Genomic DNA, 27,394 nt, shown 5'->3' on the forward strand with positions numbered 1-27,394 from the left:
GGTTGTTTAACAGAGATAGGAGGCTGATAATTGGCTGTTTAACAGGGATAGGAGGCTGATAATTGGCTGTTTAACAGGGATAGGAGGCTGATAATTGGTTGTTTAACAGGGATAGGAGGCTGATAATTGGTTGTTTAACAGGGATAGGAGGCTGATAATTGGCTGTTTAACAGGGATAGGAGGCTGATAATTGGTTGTTTAACAGGGATAGGAGGCTGATAATTGGCTGTTTAACAGGGATAGGAGGCTGATAATTGGCTGTTTAACAGAGATAGGAGGCTGATAATTGGTTGTTTAACAGGGATAGGAGGCTGATAATTGGCTGTTTAACAGGGATAGGAGGCTGATAATTGGCTGTTTAACAGGGATAGGAGGCTGATAATTGGTTGTTTAACATGGATAGATAGGAGGCTGATAATTGGTTGTTTAACAGGGATAGGAGGCTGATAATTGGTTGTTTAACATGGATAGATAGGAGGCTGATAATTGGTTGTTTAACAGGGATAGGAGGCTGATAATTGGCTGTTTAACAGGGATAGGAGGCTGATAATTGGTTGTTTAACAGGGATAGGAGGCTGATAATTGGCTGTTTAACATGGATAGGAGGCTGATAATTGGTTGTTTAACAGGGATAGGAGGCTGATAATTGGCTGTTTAACAGGGATAGGAGGCTGATAATTGGCTGTTTAACAGGGATAGGAGGCTGATAATTGGCTGTTTAACAGGGATAGGAGGCTGATAATTGGTTGTTTAACAGGGATAGATAGGAGGCTGATAATTGGCTGTTTAACAGGGATAGGAGGCTGATAATTGGCTGTTTAACAGGGATAGGAGGCTGATAATTGGCTGTTTAACAGAGATAGGAGGCTGATAATTGGCTGTTTAACAGAGATAGGAGGCTGATAATTGGCTGTTTAACATGGATAGGAGGCTGATAATTGGCTGTTTAACAGAGATAGGAGGCTGATAATTGGTTGTTTAACAGAGATAGGAGGCTTATAATTGGCTGTTTAACAGGGATAGGAGGCTGATAATTGGCTGTTTAACAGGGATAGGAGGCTGATAATTGGTTGTTTAACAGGGATAGGAGGCTGATAATTGGTTGTTTAACATGGATAGGAGGCTGATAATTGGCTGTTTAACAGAATAGGATGCTGATAATTGGTTGTTTAACATGGATAGGAGGCTGATAATTGGCTGTTTAACAGGGATAGATAGGAGGCTGATAATTGGCTGTTTAACAGAGATAGGAGGCTGATAATTGGTTGTTTAACAGGGATAGGAGGCTGATAATTGGCTGTTTAACAGAGATAGGAGGCTGATAATTGGCTGTTTAACAGGGATAGGAGGCTGATAATTGTCTGTTTAACAGGGATAGGAGGCTGATAATTGGCTGTTTAACAGGGATAGGAGGCTGATAATTGGCTGCTTAACAGGGATAGGAGGCTGATAATTGGCTGCTTAACAGGGATAGGAGGCTGATAATTGGCTGTTTAACAGAGATCGGAGGCTGATAATTGGCTGTTTAACAGAGATAGGAGGCTGATAATTGGTTGTTTAACAGAGATAGGAGGCTGATAATTGGCTGTTTAACAGAGATAGGAGGCTGATAATTGGTTGTTTAACAGGGATAGGAGGCTGATAATTGGTTGTTTAACAGGGATAGGAGGCTGATGATTGGCTGTTTAACAGGGATAGGAGGCTGATAATTGGCTGTTTAAGAGGGATAGGAGGCTGATAATGGCTGTTTAACAGGGATAGGAGGCTGATAATTGGCTGTTTAACATGGATAGGAGGCTGATAATTGGCTGTTTAACAGGGATAGGATAGAGCTGATAATTGGCTGTTTAACAGGGATAGGAGGCTGATAATTGGTTGTTTAACATGGATAGATAGAGGCTGATAGTGCTGTTTAACAGGGATAGGAGGCTGATAATTGGCTGTTTAACAGAGATAGGAGGCTGATAATTGGCTGTTTAACAGGGATAGGAGGCTGATAATTGGTTGTTTAACATGGATAGATAGAGGCTGATAATGGCTGTTTAACAGAGATAGGAGGCTGATAATTGGCTGTTTAACAGGGATAGGAGGCTGATAATTGGCTTTTTAACAGAGATAGGAGGCTGATAATTGGCTGTTTAACAGGGATAGGAGGCTGATAATTGGCTGTTTAACAGAGATAGGAGGCTGATAATTGGCTGTTTAACAGAGATAGGAGGCTGATAATTGGCTGTTTAACAGAGAATAGGAGGCTGATAATTGGCTGTTTAACAGAGATAGGAGGCTGATAATTGGCTGTTTAACAGAGATAGGAGGCTGATAATTGGCTGTTTAACAGGGATAGGAGGCTGATAATTGGCTGTTTTACAGGGATAGGAGGCTGATAATTGGTTGTTTAACAGGGATAATTCCTGATAATTGGCTGTTTAACAGAGATAGGAGGCTGATCCGTTGGCTGTTTAACAGGGATAGGAGGCTGATAATTGGTTGTTTAACATGGATAGATAGGAGGCTGATAATTGGCTGTTTAACAGGGATAGGAGGCTGATAATTATGTTTAACAGGGATAGGAGGCTGATAATTTTGTTTAACAGAGATAGGAATTCCATGATAATTGGCTGTTTAACAGGGATAGGAGGCTGATAATTGGCTGTTTTGTGGACAGGAGGCTGAATTCCATTGTTTTGTGGGATAGGAATTCTGATAATTTTGGCTGTTTAACAGGGATAGGAGGCTGATAATTGGCTGTTTAACATGGATAGGAGGCTGATATTGGCTGTTTAACAGGGATAGGAGGCTGATAGTTGGCTGTTTAACAGGGATAGGAGGCTGATAATTGGCTGTTTAACATGGATAGGAGCTGATAATTGGCTGTTGTGGGGATAGGATGCTGATAATTGGTTGTTTAACAGGGATAGCAATGATAATTGGTTGTTTAACAGGGATAGGAGGCTGATAATTGGCTGTTTAACAGGGATAGGAGGCTGATAATTGGCTGTTTAACAGAGATAGGAGGCTGATAATTGGTTGTTTAACATGGATAGGAGGCTGATAATTGTTGTTTAACAGAGATAGGAGGCTGATAATTGGCTGTTTAACAGAACAGGAATGATAATTGGCTGTTTGTGGATAGATAATTCCTGATAGTTGGCTGTTTAACAGGGATAGGAGGCTGATAATTGGCTGTTTAACAGGGATAGGAGGCTGATAGTTGTTTAACAGGGACAGCAATTCCGTTGTTTTGTGGACAGCAATTCCGTTGTTTTGTGGACAGCAATTCCATTGTTTTGTGGACAGCAATTCCGTTGTTTTGTGGACAGCAATTCCGCAAAATGCAGTAGATGGTATCGAGTGCAGTATATACATATGAGATGAGTAATGTAGGGTATGTAAACAAAGTGGCATTGTTTAAAGTGGCTAGTGATACATGTATTACATAAAGATGCAGTAGATGATATAGAGTACAGTATATACATATACATATGAGATGAATAATGTAGGGTATGTAAACATTATATTAAGTAGCATTGTTTCAAGTGGCTAGTGATATATTTTACATCCATTTCTATCAATTCCCATTATTAAAGTGGCTGGAGTTGAGTCAGTGTGTTGGCAGCAGCCACTCAATGTTAGTGGTGGCTGTTTAACAGTCTGATGGTCTTGAGATAGAAGCTGTTTTTCAGTCTCTCGTTCCCTGCTTTGATGCACCTGTACTGACCTCGCCTTCTGGATGATAGCGGGGTGAACAGGCAGTGGCTCGGGGGTTGTTGTCCTTGATGATCTTTATGGCCTTCATGTGACATCGGGTGGTGTAGGTGTCCTGGAGGGCAGGTAGTTTGCCCCGGTGATGCGTTGTGCAGACCTCACTACCCTCTGGAGAGGCTTACGGTTGTGGGCGGAGCAGTTGCCGTACTAGGCGGTGAGTGTTTTTGGTGACAAGCCGAATTTCGGGGTTGAAGAGGCGCTGCTGCGCCTTCTTCACGATGCTGTCTGTGTGGGTGGACCAATTCAGTTTGTCCGTGATGTGTACGCCGAGGAACTTAAAACGTACTACCCACTCCACTACTGTTCCATCGATGTGGATAGGGAGGTGCTCCCTCTGCTGTTTCCTGAAGTCCACAATCATCTCCTTTGTTTTGTTGACGTTGAGTGTGAGGTTATTTTCCTGACACCACACTCCGAGGGCCCTCACCTCCTCCCTGTAGGCCGTCTCGTCGTTGTTGGTAATCAAGCCTACCACTGTAGTGTCGTCCGCAAACTTGATGATTGAGTTGGAGGCGTGCGTGGCCACGCAGTCATGGGTGAACAGGGAGTACAGGAGAGGGCTCAGAACGCACCCTTGTGGGGCTCAAGTGTTGAGGATCAGCGAGGTGGAGATGTTGTTACCTACCCTCACCACCTGGGGGCGGCCCGTCAGGAAGTCCAGGACCCAGTTGCACAGGACGGGGTCGAGACCCAGGGTCTCCAGCTTGATGAGGAGTTTGGAGGGTACTATGGTGTTAAATGCTGAGCTGTAGTCGATGAACAGCATACCTCGTTCTCTCTCACTCAAATTCAATTTAAGGGCCTTTATTGGCATGGCAAACATATGTTTACATTGCCAAAACAAGTGAAATAGATAATAAACAAAAGTGAAATGAACACTAAAGAATTAACAGTAAACGTTGCACTCACAAAAGTTCCAAAAGAATAAAGACATTTCAAATGTCATATTATGTCTATATACAGTGTTGTAACGATGTGCAAATGGTTAAAGTACAAAAGGGAAAATAAATTAACATAAATATGGGGTGTATTTACAATGGTGTTTGTTCTTCACTGGTTGCCCTTTTCTTGTGGTAACAAGTCTTGCTGCTAATGCTTTCTCTCCTTCCCTTCCCTCCCTCCTCTATCTTTCTCGTTGTCTTCTCTCTCTCTTTTCTATTTCTCTCTATAATTCTATCCATCTGTCATCTTGGCTTTTCTCTAGGATAGCTTTCTATGGCTGCGTTTACAGTCAGACCAATTCTGTTATTTTTTCCACTGTTCTGCCTCTCACTCACTCACACACACACACACACACACACACACACACACACACACACACACACACACACACACACACACACACACACACACACACACACACACACACACACACACACACACACACACACACACACACACACACACACAGAGAGAGCGCGCAACACCACATTGCCTGTCTTCTGTTCTGTTATGTTTAACTAGCAGCTGGTGTTGATTGGCTCATGTTCTATGGATGAGTAGGAACATGTTGGGATATGGAACCTAAGAACTATAGAATATGGAACCTACCTTAGAACTATAGAATGTGGAACCCTAGAACTATAGAATATGGAACCTTAGAACTATAGAATGTGGAACCTTAGAACTATAGAATATGGAACTGTCCTGAAAGAGAGAGTAGAGTCTCATTATTACACAGCTATAGAACTACTAGAAAAGCTTTTAAATGACCTGGAATTCATTCAATTTAATGGCGAGTTGTAGTTATTATAGAGTAGCACATTGTGAGCACCTAATTAAAGTACTGTAGCAGTTTTATAACAAATAGCAAGGCATCACAGGCATCCTGTACTTGACATTGATTATAACAATTTCTGACAAGACATTTAGTCCAGGGAGGACATAGACCGATTTACTCTCTCCTATTTTACACAGCAGGAGAGAGAGAGAGAGAGAGAGAACGAGAGAGAAAGAACGAGAGAGCGAGAAGGAGAGGGAGAAAGAACGAGAGAGAAAGAACGAGAGAGAGAGAGAACGAGAGAGAGAGAACGGGAAAGAACGAGAGGGAGAAAGAACGAGAGGGAGAGAGAACGAGAGAGAGAGAACGAGAGAGAGAGAAATAACGAGAGGGAGAAATAACGAGAGGGAGAGAGAACGAGAGGGAGAGAGAACGAGAGGGAGAGAGAACGAGAGGGAGAGAGAACGAGAGGGAGAGAACTGGAGGGAGAGAGAGAACGAGAGGGAGAGAACGAGAGGAAGAGCAAGAACGAGAGTGAACGAGAGAGAGAAAATATTACATTATTCAGCTAGAGTAGCTCTCTCCCTACCTCTAGAGGGCTTCACAGCCAGCCAGGTCACTCGTGATACAAGTCAGTATTCGACGTACATCCATGAGTACGTCGGCAGATTAAGTGGAAAGCAGCCACAAAGGGCTACAGTGAGCACTGTTACCTTAAGCAACTGCCTCCGAATTCAAAGGTTATATGTTCGAATCCAGTGATATAAAGTTATGTATTTATTTATTCGCCGTTAATGCCTGACCTTAACCTTAAATACTTTTTAAATTTGATGTTTAAACACCTTTGAAAATTTGACGTTAGAAACACCTAGTAGGAACGTCTAATTCTGACGTGAGACTGTGAGAGCTGGTTGTCACAGCAGTTTGCCTCCGCATCAGCCTCACTGGGAATTATACTATTCTACTTCCAGGCAACTACACGTGAACTAGACAGGCAACTACACCTGAACTAGACAGGCAAGTACACCTGAACTAGACAGACAACTACACCTGAACTAGAGAGACAACTAAACCTGAACTAGTCAGGCAACTACACCTGAACTAGACAGGCAACTACACCTGAACTAGACAGGCAACTACACCTGAACTAGACAGACAACTACACCTGAACTAGACAGGCAACTACACCTGAACTAGACAGACAACTACACCTGAACTAGACAGACAACTACACCTGAACTAGACAGACAACTACACCTGAACTAGACAGGCAACTACACCTGAACTAGACAGGCAACTACACCTGAACTAGACAGACAACTACACCTGAACTAGACAGGCAACTACACCTGAACTAGACAGGCAACTACACCTGAACAAGACAGCCAACTACACCTGAACTAGACAGGCAACTACACCTGAACTAGACATGCAACTACACCTGAACTAGACAGGCAAGTACACCTGAACTAGACAGGCAACTACACCTGAACTAGAGAGACAACTACACCTGAACTAGACAGGCAACTACACCTGAACTAGACAGACAACTACACCTGAACTAGACAGGCAACTACACCTGAACTAGACAGACAACTACACCTGAACTAGACAGGCAACTACACCTGAACTAGACAGACAACTACACCTGAACTAGACAGACAACTACACCTGAACTAGACAGACAACTACACCTGAACTAGACATGCAACTACACCTGAACTAGACAGGCAACTACACCTGAACTAGACATGCAACTACACCTGAACTAGACAGACAACTACACCTGAACTAGACAGGCAACTACACCTGAACTAGACAGGCAACTACACCTGAACAAGACAGCCAACTACACCTGAACTAGACAGGCAACTACACCTGAACTAGACATGCAACTACACCTGAACTAGACAGGCAACTACACCTGAACTAGACAGGCAACTACACCTGAACTAGACAGACAACTACACCTGAACTAGACAGACAACTACACCTGAACTAGACAGGCAACTACACCTGAACTAGACAGACAACTACACCTGAACTAGACAGACTACTACACCTGAACTAGACAGACAACTACACCTGAACTAGACAGACAACTACACCTGAACTAGACAGGCAACTACACCTGAACTAGACAGGCAACAACACCTGAACTAGACAGGCAACTACACCTGAACTAGACATGCAACTACAACTGAACTAGACAGGCAACTACACCTGAACTAGAGATACAACTACACCTGAACTAGACAGACAACTAGACCTGAACTAGACAGGCAACTACACCTGAACAAGAATGGCAACTACACCTGAACTAGACAGGCAACTACACCTGAACTAGACATGCAACTACACCTGAACTAGACAGACAACTACACCTGAACTAGACAGGCAACTACACCTGAACTAGACAGGCAACTACACCTGAACTAGACAGACAACTACACCTGAACTAGACAGACAACTACACCTGAACTAGACAGGCAACTACACCTGAACTAGACATGCAACTACACCTGAACTAGACAGGCAACTACACCTGAACTAGACAGGCAACTACACCTGAACTAGACAGACAACTACACCTGAACTAGACAGGCAACTACACCTGAACTAGACAGGCAACTACACCTGAACTAGACAGGCAACTACACCTGAACTAGACAGGCAACTACACCTGAACTAGACAGGCAACTACACCTGAACTAGACAGACAACTACACCTGAACTAGACAGGCAACTACACCTGAACTAGACATGCAACTACACCTGAACTAGAGAGACAACTACACCTGAACTAGACAGGCAACTACACCTGAACTAGACAGGCAACTACACCTGAACTAGACAGGCAACTACACCTGAACTAGACAGGCAACTACACCTGAACTAGACAGGCAACTACACCTGAACTAGAGAGACAACTACACCTGAACTAGACAGGCAACTACACCTGAACTAGACAGGCAACTACACCTGAACTAGACAGACAACTACACCTGAACTAGACATGCAACTACACCTGAACTAGACAGGCAACTACACCTGAACTAGACAGGCAACTACACCTGAACTAGACAGGCAACTACACCTGAACTAGACAGACAACTACACCTGAACTAGACAGACAACTACACCTGAACTAGACAGGCAACTACACCTGAACTAGACAGGCAACTACACCTGAACTAGACAGGCAACTACACCTGAACTAGACAGGCAACTACACCTGAACTAGAGAGACAACTACACCTGAACTAGACAGGCAACTACACCTGAACTAGACAGGCAACTACACCTGAACTAGACAGGCAACTACACCTGAACTAGACAGGCAACTACGCCTGAACTAGACAGGCAACTACACCTGAACTAGAGATACAACTACACCTGAACTAGACAGGCAACTACACCTGAACTAGACAGGCAACTACACCTGAACTAGACAGACAACTACACCTGAACTAGACATGCAACTACACCTGAACTAGACAGGCAACTACACCTGAACTAGACAGGCAACTACACCTGAACTAGACAGGCAACTACACCTGAACGAGACAGACAACTACACCTGAACTAGACAGACAACTACACCTGGACTAGACAGGCAACTACACCTGAACTAGACAGACAACTACACCTGAACTAGACAGACAACTACACCTGAACTAGACAGACAACTACACCTGAACTAGACAGACAACTACACCTGAACTAGACAGGCAACTACATCTGAACTAGACAGGCAACTACACCTGAACTAGACAGGCAACTACACCTGAACTAGACAGGCAACTACACCTGAACTAGAGAGACAACTACACCTGAACTAGACAGGAAACTACACCTGAACTAGACAGGCAACAACACCTGAACTAGACAGGCAACTACACCTGAACTAGACATGCAACTACACCTGAACTAGACAGGCAACTACACCTGAACTAGACAGGCAACTACACCTGAACTAGACAGGCAACTACACCTGAACTAGAGAGACAACTACACCTGAACTAGACAGGCAACTACACCTGAACTAGACAGGCAACTACACCTGAAATAGACAGGCAACTACACCTGAACTAGACAGGCAACTACGCCTGAACTAGACAGGCAACTACACCTGAACTAGAGATACAACTACACCTGAACTAGACAGGCAACTACACCTGAACTAGACAGGCAACTACACCTGAACTAGACAGACAACTACACCTGAACTAGACATGCAACTACACCTGAACTAGACAGGCAACTATACACCTGAACTAGACAGGCAACTACACCTGAACTAGACAGGCAACTACACCTGAACGAGACAGACAACTACACCTGAACTAGACAGACAACTACACCTGGACTAGACAGGCAACTACACCTGGACTAGACAGACAACTACACCTGAACTAGACAGACAACTATACCTGAACTAGACAGACAACTACACCTGAACAAGTATGGCAACTACACCTGAACTAGACAGACAACTATACCTGGACTAGACAGACAACTACACCTGAACTAGAAAGACAACTATACCTGGACTAGACAGACAACTACACCTGAACTAGAAAGACAACTACACCTGAACTAGAAGGTACTGGAGACGGACGGACGGGCCGGGACAGACAGACAGACAGTACAGATTCTGACAGGCTACAGAGAAGACTCCTAGCCTGTCATATTTGTTTCCTCTCGGCTGAAAGCCAGCACCCCTCCCTCCCTCTTTCGCTCCCCAAGGCTTGCAGTACCATATGCTGCAGAGATTAAAGGGGACAAGCTAGCAGAAATACACAGTATGACAGAGTACAGTATGTGCTTAGAATTGAGTACGTCTCATTGTGACAGGCAGGGTCAGAGCCAATATAACAGGGTCAGAGCCCTCTATACTGGACAACAATATAACAGGGTCAGAGCCCTCAATACTGGACAACAATATAACAGGGTCAGAGCCCTCTATACTGGACAACAATATAACAGGGCCAGAACCCTCTATACTGGACAACAATATAACAGGGCCAGAGCCCTCTATACTGGACAACAATATAACAGGGTCAGAGCCCTCTATACTGGACAACAATATAACAGGGTCAGAGCCCTCTATACTGGACAACAATATAACAGGGTCAGAGCCCTCTATACTGGACAACAATATAACAGGGCCAGAGCCCTCTATACTGGACAACAATATAACAGGGTCAGAGCCCTCTATACTGGACAACAATATAACAGGGCCAGAGCCCTCTATACTGGACAACAATATAACAGGGCCAGAGCCCTCTATACTGGACAACAATATAACAGGGTCAGAGCCCTCTATACTGGACAACAATATAACAGGGTCAGAGCCCTCTATACTGGACAACAATATAACAGGGTCAGAGCCCTCTATACTGGACAACAATATAACAGGGCCAGAGCCCTCTATACTGGACAACAATATAACAGGGTCAGAGCCCTCTATACTGGACAACAATATAACAGGGCCAGAGCCCTCTATACTGGACAACAATATAACAGGGTCAGAGCCCTCTATACTGGACAACAATATAACAGGGTCAGAGCCCTCTATACTGGACAACAATATAACAGGGTCAGAGCCCTCTATACTGGACAACAATATAACAGGGCCAGAGCCCTCTATACTGGACAACAATATAACAGGGCCAGAGCCCTCTATACTGGACAACAATATAACAGGGTCAGAGCCCTCTATACTGGACAACAATATAACAGGGTCAGAGCCCTCTATACTGGACAACAATATAACAGGGTCAGAGCCCTCTATACTGGACAACAATATAACAGGGCCAGAGCCATCTATACTGGACAACAATATAACAGGGCAACCACCATACCATAACCCCCCCACCATGGGGCTCTCTGTTCACAACGTTGACATCAGTAAACACCATACCATAACCCCCCCACCATGGGGCCCTCTGTTCACAACGTTGACATCAGTAAACACCATACCATAACCCCCTCCACCATGGGGCCCTCTGTTCACAACGTTGACATTCACAACCCCCCCCACCATGGGGCCCTCTGTTCACAACCCCCCCACCATGGGGCCCTCTGTTCACAACGTTGACATCAGTAAACACCATACCATAACCCCCCACCATGGGGCCCTCTGTTCACAACGTTGACATCAGTAAACACCATACCATAACCCCCCACCATGGGGCCCTCTGTTCACAACGTTGACATCAGTAAACACCATACCATAACCCCCCCACCATGGGGCCCTCTGTTCACAACGTTGACATCAGTAAACACCATACCATAACCCCCCACCACCATGGGGCCCTCTGTTCACAACGTTGACATCAGTAAACACCATACCATAACCCCCCCACCATGGGGCTCTCTGTTCACAACGTTGACATCAGTAAACACCATACCATAACCCCCCACCATGGGGCACTCTGTTCACAACGTTGACATCAGTAAACACCATACCATAACCCCCCACCATGGGGCCCTCTGTTCACAACGTTGACATCAGTAAACACCATACCATAACCCCCCACCATGGGGCTCTCTGTTCACAACGTTGACATCAGTAAACACCATACCATAACCCCCCACCATGGGGCCCTCTGTTCACAACGTTGACATCAGTAAACACCATACCATAACCCCCCACCATGGGGCTCTCTGTTCACAACGTTGACATCAGTAAACACCATACCATAACCCCCCACCATGGGGCCCTCTGTTCACAACGTTGACATCAGTAAACACCATACCATAACCCCCCACCATGGGGCTCTCTGTTCACAACGTTGACATCAGTAAACACCATACCATAACCCCCACCATGGGGCTCTCTGTTCACAACGTTGACATCAGTAAACACCATACCATAACCCCCCACCATGGGGCTCTCTGTTCACAACGTTGACATCAGTAAACACCATACCATAACCCCCCACCATGGGGCTCTCTGTTCACAACGTTGACATCAGTAAACACCATACCATAACCCCCCACCATGGGGCTCTCTGTTCACAACGTTGACATCAGTAAACACCATACCATAACCCCCCCACCATGGGGCCCTCTGTTCACAACGTTGACATCAGTAAACACCATACCATAACCCCCCACCATGGGGCTCTCTGTTCACAACGTTGACATCAGTAAACACCATACCATAACCCCCACCATGGGGCCCTCTGTTCACAACGTTGACATCAGTAAACACCATACCATAACCCCCCACCATGGGGCCCTCTGTTCACAACGTTGACATCAGTAAACACCATACCATAACCCCCCCCACCATGGGGCCCTCTGTTCACAACGTTGACATCAGTAAACACCATACCATAACCCCCCACCATGGGGCCCTCTGTTCACAACGTTGACATCAGTAAACACCATACCATAACCCCCCACCATGGGGCCCTCTGTTCACAACGTTGACATCAGTAAACACCATACCATAACCCCCCACCATGGGGCCCTCTGTTCACAACGTTGACATCAGTAAACACCATACCATAACCCCCCACCATGGGGCCCTCTGTTCACAACGTTGACATCAGTAAACACCATACCATAACCCCCCACCATGGGGCCCTCTGTTCACAACGTTGACATCAGTAAACACCATACCATAACCCCCCCACCATGGGGCCCTCTGTTCACAACGTTGACATCAGTAAACACCATACCATAACCCCCCCACCATGGGGCTCTCTGTTCACAACGTTGACATCAGTAAACACCATACCATAACCCCCCCACCATGGGGCTCTCTGTTCACAACGTTGACATCAGTAAACACCATACCATAACCCCCCACCATGGGGCCCTCTGTTCACAACGTTGACATCAGTAAACACCATACCATAACCCCCCCCACCATGGGGCCCTCTGTTCACAACGTTGACATCAGTAAACACCATACCATAACCCCCCACCACCATGGGGCCCTCTGTTCACAACGTTGACATCAGTAAACACCATACCATAACCCCCCACCATGGGGCCCTCTGTTCACAACGTTGACATCAGTAAACACCATACCATAACCCCCCCACCATGGGGCTCTCTGTTCACAACGTTGACATCAGTAAACACCATACCATAACCCCCCACCATGGGGCCCTCTGTTCACAACCCCCCCACCATGGGGCCCTCTGTTCACAACGTTGACATCAGTAAACACCATACCATAACCCCCCCCCCCACCATGGGGCCCTCTGTTCACAACGTTGACATCAGTAAACACCATACCATAACCCCCCACCATGGGGCTCTCTGTTCACAACGTTGACATCAGTAAACACCATACCATAACCCCCCCACCATGGGGCCCTCTGTTCACAACGTTGACATCAGTAAACACCATACCATAACCCCCCACCATGGGGCCCTCTGTTCACAACGTTGACATCAGTAAACACCATACCATAACCCCCCCACCATGGGGCCCTCTGTTCACAACGTTGACATCAGTAAACACCATACCATAACCCCCCACCATGGGGCCCTCTGTTGACAACGTTGACATCAGTAAACACCATACCATAACCCCCCCACCATGGGGCCCTCTGTTCACAACGTTGACATCAGTAAACCGCCCATCCACAAGACGCCGTACACGGTTGTGAGGCCGGGTAAAACGATATTGGATGACTTGAGACAACTGGGGGCCTCCCGGGTGGCGCAGTGGTCTGCGGCTCTGCATCGCGCACTAGCGACTCCTTTAGCTGGCCGGGCGCAGTGCGCGCTAACCAAGGTTGCCAGGTGCACGGTGTTTCCTCCGACACGTTGGTGCGGCTGGCTTCCGGGTTGGATGTGTTAAGAAGCAGTGCGGCTTGGTTGGGTTGTGTATCGGAGGACGCATGACTTTCAACCTTCGTCTCTCCCGAGCCCGTACGGGAGTTGTAGCGATGAGACAAGATAGTAGCTACTAAAAACAATTGGACACCACGAAATTGGGGAGGAAAGGGGGTAAAATTCACACCAAAAAAAAAGAGAACTTGAGACAACTGTGGCATTGTATTGTGTGACAAAATTGCAAATTTTAGAGTGGCCTTTTATTGTCCCCAGCACAAGACCCCCATAACTGTGTAATGATCATGCTGTTTAATCAGATGCTCATTGACAGGGATGTAAAAAATAAAAAAAAATTTAAATGCTCGAAATTTGAGAGAAATAAGCTTTTTGTGCGTATGTACCATATGAAACATGGGACCACCATGGGAACTCATGTAGAGAATCAGGACAACTTTTAGAATGTTGGATATTGTTCTAATTCTAGACATTCAGTAACATATCATCATTCCCCATGTAATGTTAATGGGGTTCTAACATGACTGTTATAGAATGTTGTAGTGTCATGTTAATGGGGTTCTAACATGGCTGTTATAGAATGTTGTAGTGTCATGTTAATGGGGTTCTAACATGGCTGTTATAGAATGTTGTAGTGTCATGTTAATGGGGTTCTAACATGGCTGTTATATAATGTTGTAGTGTCGTGTTAATGGGGTTCTAACATGGCTGTTATAGAATGTTGTAGTGTCATGTTAATGGGGTTCTAACATGACTGTTATAGAATGTTGTAGTGTCATGTTAATGGGGTTCTAACATGGCTGTTATAGAATGTTGTAGTGTCATGTTAATGGGATTCTAACATGACTGTTATAGAATGTTGTAGTGTCATGTTAATGGGGTTCTAACATGGCTGTTATAGAATGTTGTAGTGTCATGTTAATGGGGTTCTAACATGGCTGTTATAGAATGTTGTAGTGTCATGTTAATGGGGTTCTAACATGGCTGTTATAGAATGTTGTAGTGTCATGTTAATGGGGTTCTAACATGGCTGTTATAGAATGTTGTAGTGTCATGTTAATGGGGTTCTAACATGGCTGTTATAGAATGTTGTAGTGTCATGTTAATGGGGTTCTAACATGGCTGTTATAGAATGTTGTAGTGTCATGTTAATGGGGTGCTAACATGGCTGTTATAGAATGTTGTAGTGTCATGTTAATGGGGTTCTAACATGACTGTTATAGAATGTTGTAGTGTCATGTTAATGGGGTTCTAACATGGCTGTTATAGAATGTTGTAGTGTCATGTTAATGGGGTTCTAACATGACTGTTATAGAATGTTGTAGTGTCATGTTAATGGGGTTCTAACATGGCTGTTATAGAATGTTATAGTGTCATGTTAATGGGGTTCTAACATGGCTGTTATAGAATGTTGTAGTGTCATGTTAATGGGGTTCTAACATGACTGTTATAGAATGTTGTAGCGTCATGTTAATGGGGTTCTAACATGGCTGTTATAGAATGTTGTAGTGTCATGTTAATGGGGTTCTAACATGGCTGTTATAGAATGTTGTAGTGTCATGTTAATGGGGTTCTAACATGGCTGTTATAGAATGTTGTAGTGTCATGTTAATGGGGTTCTAACATGGCTGTTATAGAATGTTGTAGTGTCATGTTAATGTGGTTCTAACATGGCTGTTATAGAATGTTGTAGTGTCATGTTAATGGGGCTCTAACAAGGCTGTTATAGAATGTTGTAGTGTCATGTTAATGGGGTTCTAACATGACTGTTATAGAAAGTTGTAGTTTCATGTTAATGGGGTTCTAACATGGCTGTTATAGAATGTTGTAGTGTCATGTTAATGGGGTTCTAACATGACTGTTATAGAATGGTGTAGTGTCATGTTAATGGGGTTCTAACATGGCTGTTATAGAATGTTGTAGTGTCATGTTAATGGGGTTCTAACATGACTGTTATAGAATGTTGTAGTGTCATGTTAATGGGGTTCTAACATGGCTGTTATAGAATGTTGTAGTGTCATGTTAATGGGGTTCTAACATGGCTGTTATAGAATGTTGTAGTGTCATGTTAATGGGGTTCTAACATGGCTGTTATAGAATGTTGTAGTGTCATGTTAATGTGGTTCTAACATGGCTGTTATAGAATGTTGTAGTGTCATGTTAATGGGGTTCTAACATGACTGTTATAGAATGTTGTAGTGTCATGTTAATGGGGTTCTAACATGGCTGTTATAGAATGTTGTAGTGTCATGTTAATGGGGTTCTAACATGACTGTTATAGAATGTTGTAGTGTCATGTTAATGGGGTTCTAACATGGCTGTTATAGAATGTTGTAGTGTCATGTTAATGGGGTTCTAACATGGCTGTTATAGAATGTTGTAGTGTCATGTTAATGGGGTTCTAACATGGCTGTTATAGAATGTTGTAGTGTCATGTTAATGGGGTTCTAACATGGCTGTTATAGAATGTTGTAGTGTCATGTTAATGGGGTTCTAACATGGCTGTTATAGAATGTTGTAGTGTCTTGTTAATGGGGTTCTAACATGGCTGTTATAGAATGTTGTAGTGTCATGTTAATGGGGTTCTAACATGGCTGTTATAAAATGTTGTAGTGTCATGTTAATGGGGCTCTAACAAGGCTGTTATAGAATGTTGTAGTGTCATGTTAATGGGGTTCTAACATGACTGTTATAGAATGTTGTAGTTTCATGTTAATGGGGTTCTAACATGGCTGTTATAGAATGTTGTAGTGTCATGTTAATGGGGTTCTAACATGACTGTTATAGAATGTTGTAGTGTCATGTTAATGGAGTTCTAACATGGCTGTTATAGAATGTTGTAGTGTCATGTTAATGGGGTTCTAACATGACTGTTATAGAATGTTGTAGTGTCATGTTAATGGGGTTCTAACATGGCTGTTATAGAATGTTGTAGTGTCATGTTAATGGGGTTCTAACATGGCTGTTATAGAATGTTGTAGTGTCATGTTAATGGGGTTCTAACATGGCTGTTATAGAATGTTGTAGTGTCATGTTAATGGGGTTCTAACATGACTGTTATAGAATGTTGTAGTGTCATGTTAATGGGGTTCTAACATGGCTGTTATAGAATGTTGTAGTGTCATGTTAATGGGGTTCTAACATGACTGTTATAGAATGTTGTAGTGTCATGTTAATGGGTTTCTAACATGGCTGTTATAGAATGTTGTAGTGTCATGTTAATGGGGTTCTAACATGACTGTTATAGAATGTTGTAGTGTCATGTTAATGGGGTTCTAACATGGCTGTTATAGAATGTTGTAGTGTCATGTTAATGGGGTTCTAACATGACTGTTATAGAATGTTGTAGTGTCATGTTAATGGGGTTCTAACATGGCTGTTATAGAATGTTGTAGTGTCATGTTAATGGGGTTCTAACATGGCTGTTATAGAATGTTGTAGTGTCATGTTAATGGGGTTCTAACATGGCTGTTATAGAATGTTGTAGTGTCATGTTAATGGGGTTCTAACATGACTGTTATAGAATGTTGTAGTGTCATGTTAATGGGGTTCTAACATGGCTGTTATAGAATGTTGTAGTGTCATGTTAATGGGGTTCTAACATTGCTGTTATAGAATGTTGTAGTGTCATGTTAATGGGGTTCTAACATGGCTGTTATAGAATGTTGTAGTGTCATGTTAATGGGGTTCTAACATGGCTGTTATAGAATGTTGTAGTGTCATGTTAATGGGGTTCTAACATGGCTGTTATAGAATGTTGTAGTGTCATGTTAATGGGGTTCTAACATGACTGTTATAGAATGATGTAGTGTCATGTTAATGGGGTTCTAACATTGCTGTTATAGAATGTTGTAGTGTCATGTTAATGGGGTTCTAACATGGCTGTTATAGAATGTTGTAGTGTCATGTTAATGGGGTTCTAACATGGCTGTTATAGAATGTTGTAGTGTCATGTTAATGGGGTTCTAACATGGCTGTTATAGAATGTTGTAGTGTCATGTTAATGGGGTTCTAACATGGCTGTTATAGAATGTTGTAGTGTCATGTTAATGGGGTTCTAACATGGCTGTTATAGAATGTTGTAGTGTCATGTTAATGGGGTTCTAACATGACTGTTATAGAATGTTGTAGTGTCATGTTAATGGGGTTCTAACATGGCTGTTATAGAATGTTGTAGTGTCATGTTAATGGGGTTCTAACATGGCTGTTATAGAATGTTGTAGTGTCATGTTAATGGGGTTATAACATGGCTGTTATAGAATGTTGTAGTGTCATGTTAATGGGGTTCTAACATGGCTGTTATAGAATGTTGTAGTGTCATGTTAATGGGGTTCTAACATGGCTGTTATAGAATGTTGTAGTGTCATGTTAATGGGGTTCTAACATGACTGTTATAGAATGTTGTAGTGTCATGTTAATGGGGTTCTAACATGGCTGTTATAGAATGTTGTAGTGTCATGTTAATGGGGTTCTAACATGACTGTTATAGAATGTTGTAGTGTCATGTTAATGGGGTTCTAACATGGCTGTTATAGAATGTTGTAGTGTCATGTTAATGGGGTTCTAACATGGCTGTTATAGAATGTTGTAGTGTCATGTTAATGGGGTTCTAACATGGCTGTTATAGAATGTTGTAGTGTCATGTTAATGGGGTTCTAACATGGCTGTTATAGAATGTTGTAGTGTCATGTTAATGGGGTTCTAACATGGCTGTTATAGAATGTTGTAGTGTCATGTTAATGGGGTTCTAACATGGCTGTTATAGAATGTTTTAGTGTCATGTTAATGGGGTTCTAACATGGCTGTTATAGAATGTTGTAGTGTCATGTTATTGGGGTTCTAACATGGCTGTTATAGAATGTTGTAGTGTCATGTTAATGGGGTTCTAACATGACTGTTATAGAATGTTGTAGTGTCATGTTAATGGGGTTCTAACATGGCTGTTATAGAATGTTGTAGTGTCATGTTAATGGGGTTCTAACATGGCTGTTATAGAATGTTGTAGTGTCATGTTAATGGGGTTATAACATGGCTGTTAAAGGATGTTGTAGTGTCATGTTAATGGGGTTCTAACATGGCTGTTATAGAATGTTGTAGTGTCATGTTAATGGGGTTCTAACATGGCTGTTATAGAATGTTGTAGTGTCATGTTAATGGGGTTCTAACATGACTGTTATAGAATGTTGTAGTGTCATGTTAATGGGGTTCTAACATGGCTGTTATAGAATGTTGTAGTGTCATGTTAATGAGGTTCTAACATGACTGTTATAGAATGTTGTAGTGTCATGTTAATGGGGTTCTAACATGGCTGTTATAGAATGTTTTAGTGTCATGTTAATGAGGTTCTAACATGACTGTTATATAATGTTGTAGTGTCATGTTAATGGGGTTCTAACATGGCTGTTATAGAATGTTGTAGTGTCATGTTAATGAGGTTCTAACATGGCTGTTATAGAATGTTGTAGTGTCATGTTAATGGGGTTCTAACATGGCTGTTATAGAATGTTGTAGTGTCATGTTAATGGGGTTCTAACATGGCTGTTATATAATGTTGTAGTATCATGTTAATGGGGTTCTAACATGGCTGTTATAGAATGTTGTAGTGTCATGTTAATGGGGTTCTAACATGGCTGCTATAGAATGATGTAGTGTCATGTTAATGGGGTTCTAACATTGCTGTTATAGAATGTTGTAGTGTCATGTTAATTGGGTTCTAACATGGCTGTTATAGAATGTTGTAGTGTCATGTTAATGGGGTTCTAACATGGCTGTTATAGAATGTTGTAGTGTCATGTTAATGGGGTTCTAACATGGCTGTTATAGAATGTTGTAGTGTCATGTTAATGGGGTTCTAACATGGCTGTTATAGAATGTTGTAGTGTCATGTTAATGGGGTTCTAACATGGCTGTTATAGAATGTTGTAGTGTCATGTTAATGGGGTTCTAAGATGGCTGTTATAGAATGTTGTAGTGTCATGTTAATGGGGTTCTAACATGGCTGTTATAGAATGTTGTAGTGTCATGTTAATGGGGTTCTAACATGGCTGTTATAGAATGTTGTAGTGTCATGTTAATGGGGTTCTAACATGACTGTTATAGAATGTTGTAGTGTCATGTTAATGGGGTTCTAACATGGCTGTTATAGAATGTTGTAGTGTCATGTTAATGGGGTTCTAACATGGCTGTTATAGAATGTTGTAGTGTCATGTTAATGGGGTTATAACATGGCTGTTATAGAATGTTGTAGTGTCATGTTAATGGGGTTCTAACATGGCTGTTATAGAATGTTGTAGTGTCATGTTAATGGGGTTCTAACATGGCTGTTATAGAATGTTTAATGTGTCATGTTAATGGGGTTCTAACATGACTGTTATAGAATGTTGTAGTGTCATGTTAATGGGGTTCTAACATGGCTGTTATAGAATGTTGTAGTGTCATGTTAATGGGGTTCTAACATGACTGTTATAGAATGTTGTAGTGTCATGTTAATGGGGTTCTAACATGGCTGTTATAGAATGTTGTAGTGTCATGTTAATGGGGTTCTAACATGGCTGTTATAGAATGTTGTAGTGTCATGTTAATGGGGTTCTAACATGGCTGTTATAGAATGTTGTAGTGTCATGTTAATGGGGTTCTAACATGACTGTTATAGAATGTTGTAGTGTCATGTTAATGGGGTTCTAACATGGCTGTTATAGAATGTTGTAGTGTCATGTTAATGGGGTTCTAACATGACTGTTATAGAATGTTGTAGTGTCATGTTAATGGGGTTCTAACATGGCTGTTATAGAATGTTGTAGTGTCATGTTAATGGGGTTCTAACATGGCTGTTATAGAATGTTGTAGTGTCATGTTAATGGGGTTCTAACATGGCTGTTATAGAATGTTGTAGTGTCATGTTAATGGGGTTCTAACATGACTGTTATAGAATGTTGTAGTGTCATGTTAATGGGGTTCTAACATGGCTGTTATAGAATGTTGTAGTGTCATGTTAATGGGGTTCTAACATTGCTGTTATAGAATGTTGTAGTGTCATGTTAATGGGGTTCTAACATGGCTGTTATAGAATGTTGTAGTGTCATGTTAATGGGGTTCTAACATGGCTGTTATAGAATGTTGTAGTGTCATGTTAATGGGGTTCTAACATGGCTGTTATAGAATGTTGTAGTGTCATGTTAATGGGGTTCTAACATGACTGTTATAGAATGATGTAGTGTCATGTTAATGGGGTTCTAACATTGCTGTTATAGAATGTTGTAGTGTCATGTTAATGGGGTTCTAACATGGCTGTTATAGAATGTTGTAGTGTCATGTTAATGGGGTTCTAACATGGCTGTTATAGAATGTTGTAGTGTCATGTTAATGGGGTTCTAACATGGCTGTTATAGAATGTTGTAGTGTCATGTTAATGGGGTTCTAACATGGCTGTTATAGAATGTTGTAGTGTCATGTTAATGGGGTTCTAACATGGCTGTTATAGAATGTTGTAGTGTCATGTTAATGGGGTTCTAACATGACTGTTATAGAATGTTGTAGTGTCATGTTAATGGGGTTCTAACATGGCTGTTATAGAATGTTGTAGTGTCATGTTAATGGGGTTCTAACATGGCTGTTATAGAATGTTGTAGTGTCATGTTAATGGGGTTATAACATGGCTGTTATAGAATGTTGTAGTGTCATGTTAATGGGGTTCTAACATGGGTGTTATAGAATGTTGTAGTGTCATGTTAATGGGGTTCTAACATGGCTGTTATAGAATGTTGTAGTGTCATGTTAATGGGGTTCTAACATGACTGTTATAGAATGTTGTAGTGTCATGTTAATGGGGTTCTAACATGGCTGTTATAGAATGTTGTAGTGTCATGTTAATGGGGTTCTAACATGACTGTTATAGAATGTTGTAGTGTCATGTTAATGGGGTTCTAACATGGCTGTTATAGAATGTTGTAGTGTCATGTTAATGGGGTTCTAACATGGCTGTTATAGAATGTTGTAGTGTCATGTTAATGGGGTTATAACATGGCTGTTATAGGATGTTGTAGTGTCATGTTAATGGGGTTCTAACATGGCTGTTATAGAATGTTGTAGTGTCATGTTAATGGGGTTCTAACATGGCTGTTATAGAATGTTGTAGTGTCATGTTAATGGGGTTCTAACATGGCTGTTATAGAATGTTGTAGTGTCATGTTAATGGGGTTCTAACATGACTGTTATAGAATGTTGTAGTGTCATGTTAATGGGGTTCTAACATGGCTGTTATAGAATGTTGTAGTGTCATGTTAATGGGGTTCTAACATTGCTGTTATAGAATGTTGTAGTGTCATGTTAATGGGGTTCTAACATGGCTGTTATAGAATGTTGTAGTGTCATGTTAATGGGGTTCTAACATGGCTGTTATAGAATGTTGTAGTGTCATGTTAATGGGGTTCTAACATGGCTGTTATAGAATGTTGTAGTGTCATGTTAATGGGGTTCTAACATGACTGTTATAGAATGATGTAGTGTCATGTTAATGGGGTTCTAACATTGCTGTTATAGAATGTTGTAGTGTCATGTTAATTGGGTTCTAACATGGCTGTTATAGAATGTTGTAGTGTCATGTTAATGGGGTTCTAACATGGCTGTTATAGAATGTTGTAGTGTCATGTTAATGGGGTTCTAACATGGCTGTTATAGAATGTTGTAGTGTCATGTTAATGGGGTTCTAACATGGCTGTTATAGAATGTTGTAGTGTCATGTTAATGGGGTTCTAACATGGCTGTTATAGAATGTTGTAGTGTCATGTTAATGGGGTTCTAAGATGGCTGTTATAGAATGTTGTAGTGTCATGTTAATGGGGTTCTAACATGGCTGTTATAGAATGTTGTAGTGTCATGTTAATGGGGTTCTAACATGGCTGTTATAGAATGTTGTAGTGTCATGTTAATGGGGTTCTAACATGACTGTTATAGAATGTTGTAGTGTCATGTTAATGGGGTTCTAACATGGCTGTTATAGAATGTTGTAGTGTCATGTTAATGGGGTTCTAACATGGCTGTTATAGAATGTTGTAGTGTCATGTTAATGGGGTTATAACATGGCTGTTATAGAATGTTGTAGTGTCATGTTAATGGGGTTCTAACATGGCTGTTATAGAATGTTGTAGTGTCATGTTAAACATGGGGTTTGTAGTGTCATGTTAATGGGGTTCTAACATGACTGTTATATAATGTTGTAGTGTCATGTTAATGGGGTTCTAACATGACTGTTATATAATGTTGTAGTGTCATGTTAATGGGGTTCTAACATGGCTGTTATAGAATGTTGTAGTGTCATGTTAATGGGGTTCTAACATGGCTGTTATAGAATGTTGTAGTGTCATGTTAATGGGGTTCTAACATGGCTGTTATAGAATGTTGTAGTGTCATGTTAATGGGGTTCTAACATGGCTGTTATAGAATGTTGTAGTGTCATGTTAATGGGGTTCTAACATGGCTGTTATAGAATGTTGTAGTGTCATGTTAATGGGGTTCTAACATGGCTGTTATAGAATGTTGTAGTGTCATGTTAATGGGGTTCTAACATGGCTGTTATAGAATGTTGTAGTGTCATGTTAATGGGGTTCTAACATGGCTGTTATAGAATGTTTTAGTGTCATGTTAATGGGGTTCTAACATGGCTGTTATAGAATGTTGTAGTGTCATGTTATTGGGGTTCTAACATGGCTGTTATAGAATGTTGTAGTGTCATGTTAATGGGGTTCTAACATGGCTGTTATAGAATTTTGTAGTGTCATGTTAATGGGGTTCTAACATGGCTGTTATAGAATGTTGTAGTGTAATGTTAATGGGGTTCTAACATGACTGTTATAGAATGTTGTAGTGTAATGTTAATGGGGTTCTAACATGGCTGTTATAGAATGTTGTAGTGTCATGTTAATGGGGTTCTAACATGGCTGTTATAGAATGTTGTAGTGTAATGTTAATGGGGTTCTAACATGGCTGTTATAGAATGTTGTAGTGTCATGTTAATGGGGTTCTAACATGGCTGTTATAGAATGTTGTAGTGTCATGTTAATGGGGTTCTAACATGGCTGTTATAGAATGTTGTAGTGTCATGTTAATGGGGTTCTAACATGGCTGTTATAGAATGTTGTAGTGTCATGTTAATGGGGTTCTAACATGGCTGTTATAGAATGTTGTAGTGTCATGTTAATGGGGTTCTAACATGGCTGTTATAGAATGTTGTAGTGTCATGTTAATGGGGTTCTAACATGGCTGTTATAGAATGTTGTAGTGTCATGTTAATGCATCATAATGCAGAAACCGTTGGCCCAACAAGGTTCTGATCAGTGCTATAAGGGTTGGAAGATAACAACTGATGTACAGTACCAGTCAAAAGTATGGACACACCTACTCATTCAAAAACATTTCTTTATTTTTACTATATAGACTAACAGTGAAGACATGAAAACTTTGAAATAACACATATGGAATCATGTGGTAACCAAAAAAGTGTTAAACAAATCAAAATGTATTTTATGTTTGAGATTCTTCAAAGTAGCCACCCTTTGCTTTGAAGCAAGCTTTGCACACTCTTGGTATTCTCCCGTGTTTACTACATGATTCAATATGTGTTATTTCATAGTTTTGTTATTCTACAATGTAGAAAATATTTAAAATGAAGAAAAACCCTTGAATGGGTAAGTGTCCAAGCCTTTGACTGGTACTGTTGTATCTGTGATAACCTTGCTCTGAGCCGCCAGCAATGCATCATTACACCACACACAGATAGTGTACACACACAGGTGGGTCGACACGTAGCCTTGTGGTTAGAGGCAGGTAGTCTAGTGGTTAGAGGCAGGTAGTCTAGTGGTTAGAGGCAGGTAGTCTAGTGGTTAGAGGCAGGTAGCCTAGTGGTTAGAGGCAGGTAGTCTAGTGGTTAGAGGCAGGTAGCCTAGTGGTTAGAGGCAGGTAGTCTAGTGGTTAGAGGCAGGTAGTCTAGTGGTTAGAGGCAGGTAGCCTAGTGGTTAGAGGCAGGTAGCCTAGTGGTTAGAGGAGGCAGGTAGTCTAGTGGTTAGAGGCAGGTAGCCTAGTGGTTAGAGGAGGCAGGTAGTCTAGTGGTTAGAGGCAGGTAGCTTAGTGGTTAGAGGCAGGTAGTCTAGTGGTTAGAGGAGGCAGGCAGCCTAGTGGTTAGAGGCAGGTAGTCTAGTGGTTAGAGGCAGGTAGCCTAGTGGTTAGAGGCAGGTAGCCTAGTGGTTAGAGGAGGCAGGTAGTCTAGTGGTTAGAGGAGGCAGGTAGTCTAGTGGTTAGAGGCAGGTAGCTTAGTGGTTAGAGGCAGGTAGTCTAGAGGTTAGAGGCAGGTAGCCTAGTGGTTAGAGGCAGGTAGTCTAGTGGTTAGAGGCAGGTAGCAGAGTGGTTAGAGGCAGGTAGCCTAGTGGTTAGAGGCAGGTAGCAGAGTGGTTAGAGGCAGGTAGCCTAGTGGTTAGAGCGTTGGACTAATAACCGAAAGGTTGCTAGATCAAATCCCCGAGCTGACTTCCTGAACAAGGCAGTTAACCCTGTTCCCCGGTTGGCCGTCATTGTAAATAAGAATTTGTTCTTAACTGACTTGCCTGGTTAAATAAAGGTAAAATTAAAACATTTAAATTAAAACATAAATAAAACAGGAACACGCATACACGCACATACACTCTCTCTCCACTCAGCCACCTCTGCTTTACAGTATATGCTCTCTGACTCTCTACCTCTCCCTACCCTCACGTCCATCTCTCCTCCTCTGTCCCTACCCCTCCTTCTCCTTCTCTCTCTGTCCCTACCCCTCCTTCTCTCTCTCTGTCCCTACCCCTCCTTCTCTCTCTCTGTCCCTACCCCTCCTTCTCTCTCTCTGTCCCTACCCCTCCTTCTCTCTCTCTGTCCCTACCCCTCCTTCTCTCTCCTCTTCTCTCTCATTACCCACCTCTCTCTCCCTACCCACCTCTCTCTCTATCTTCCCACCTCTCTCTCTCCGTACCCACCTCTCTCTCTCCCTACCCACCTCTCTCTCTCCGTACCCACCTCTCTCTCTCCCTACCCACCTCTCTCTCTCCGTACCCACCTCTCTCTATCCCTACCCCCCTCTCTCTCTCCCTACCCCCTCTCTCTCTCTCCCTACCCCCCCCCCTCTCTCTCTCCCTACCCCCTCTTTCTCTCTCTCCCTACCCTCTCTCTCCCTACCCCTCTCTCCCTACCCCCTTCTCTCTCTCCCTACCCTCCCTCTCTCTCCTCTTCTCTCTCCCTACCCCCCCCTCTCTCTCTCCCTACCCTCCCTCTCTCTCCCTACCCTCCCTCTCTCCCTCTCTCTCCCTCTCGTTCTCTGTCTCCCTTTATTTAACTCCCCCACTCTGTCCTCCAGGTGGGCCGGGCTCAGGGAAGGCTGTGCAGTGTGAGAGGATGGAGGAGAGGTTCGGGCTGCGTCGTCTGTCTCCTGGTGACATCCTTTGTTCTGAACTACAGTCTCATAGTGAGAGAGGACGTTACCTACAAGACCTGCTGGAGAGGGGGGAGATTCTACCTGAGGTGACACACAGACAGACACAGAGGACCGACACACACACACACACACGTCACTTCAAAAGTGTGTGTTTTAAGGTCTAGTAGTACAAAACAAAGCCATGTCCAAAAACCTGCAGCATTTCTCAGGCAGACAGAGATCAGTGTATGTGACATAGAGCTGCTGCTTCTTCACCACTGACCCTGGGGGGGGGCAGACCCTTTAACATCACTGACCCTGGGGGAAGGGGGGGGGGGAAGAACCTTTAACATTACTGACCCTGGGGGAAGGGGGGACAGAACCTTTAACATTACTGACCCTGGGGGAAGGGGGGAGCACCTTTAACATCACTGACCCTGGGAGCACCTTTAACATCACTGACCCTGGGGATAGGGGGGGACGGACAGAACCTTTAACATTACTGACCCTGGGGGAAGGGGGGCAGAACCTTTAACATTACTGACCCTGGGGGGGGACAGAACCTTCAACATCACCCACCGACCCTGGGTCCCTGGGGGGGAGAGACAGAACCTGTCTCAGAAGACTGTGGTGGTCTGATAAGCACTCTGGTGTCTGTA

The 27,394-nt window shown here is 42.8% G+C and overlaps 1 protein-coding gene across 50 annotated transcripts in view; it reads left to right on the forward strand.

Moving 5' to 3' along the window:
• The window catches only part of ak5 (adenylate kinase 5), a 222,451-nt gene that overhangs the window by 180,045 nt on the left and 15,012 nt on the right, over positions 1–27,394 (forward strand). For all 50 annotated transcript variants that reach the window (XM_052462807.1, XM_052462817.1, XM_052462818.1 and 47 more), the window contains exon 11: positions 26,679–26,842. In XM_052462807.1, the coding sequence (XP_052318767.1) occupies positions 26,679–26,842 (164 nt within the window). The remainder of the gene's footprint in view (positions 1–26,678; positions 26,843–27,394) is intronic.

The sequence above is a fragment of the Oncorhynchus keta genome, chromosome 15 (genome assembly GCF_023373465.1).
Source record: "Oncorhynchus keta strain PuntledgeMale-10-30-2019 chromosome 15, Oket_V2, whole genome shotgun sequence".
In the NCBI taxonomy this organism is placed as follows: domain Eukaryota; kingdom Metazoa; phylum Chordata; class Actinopteri; order Salmoniformes; family Salmonidae; genus Oncorhynchus; species Oncorhynchus keta.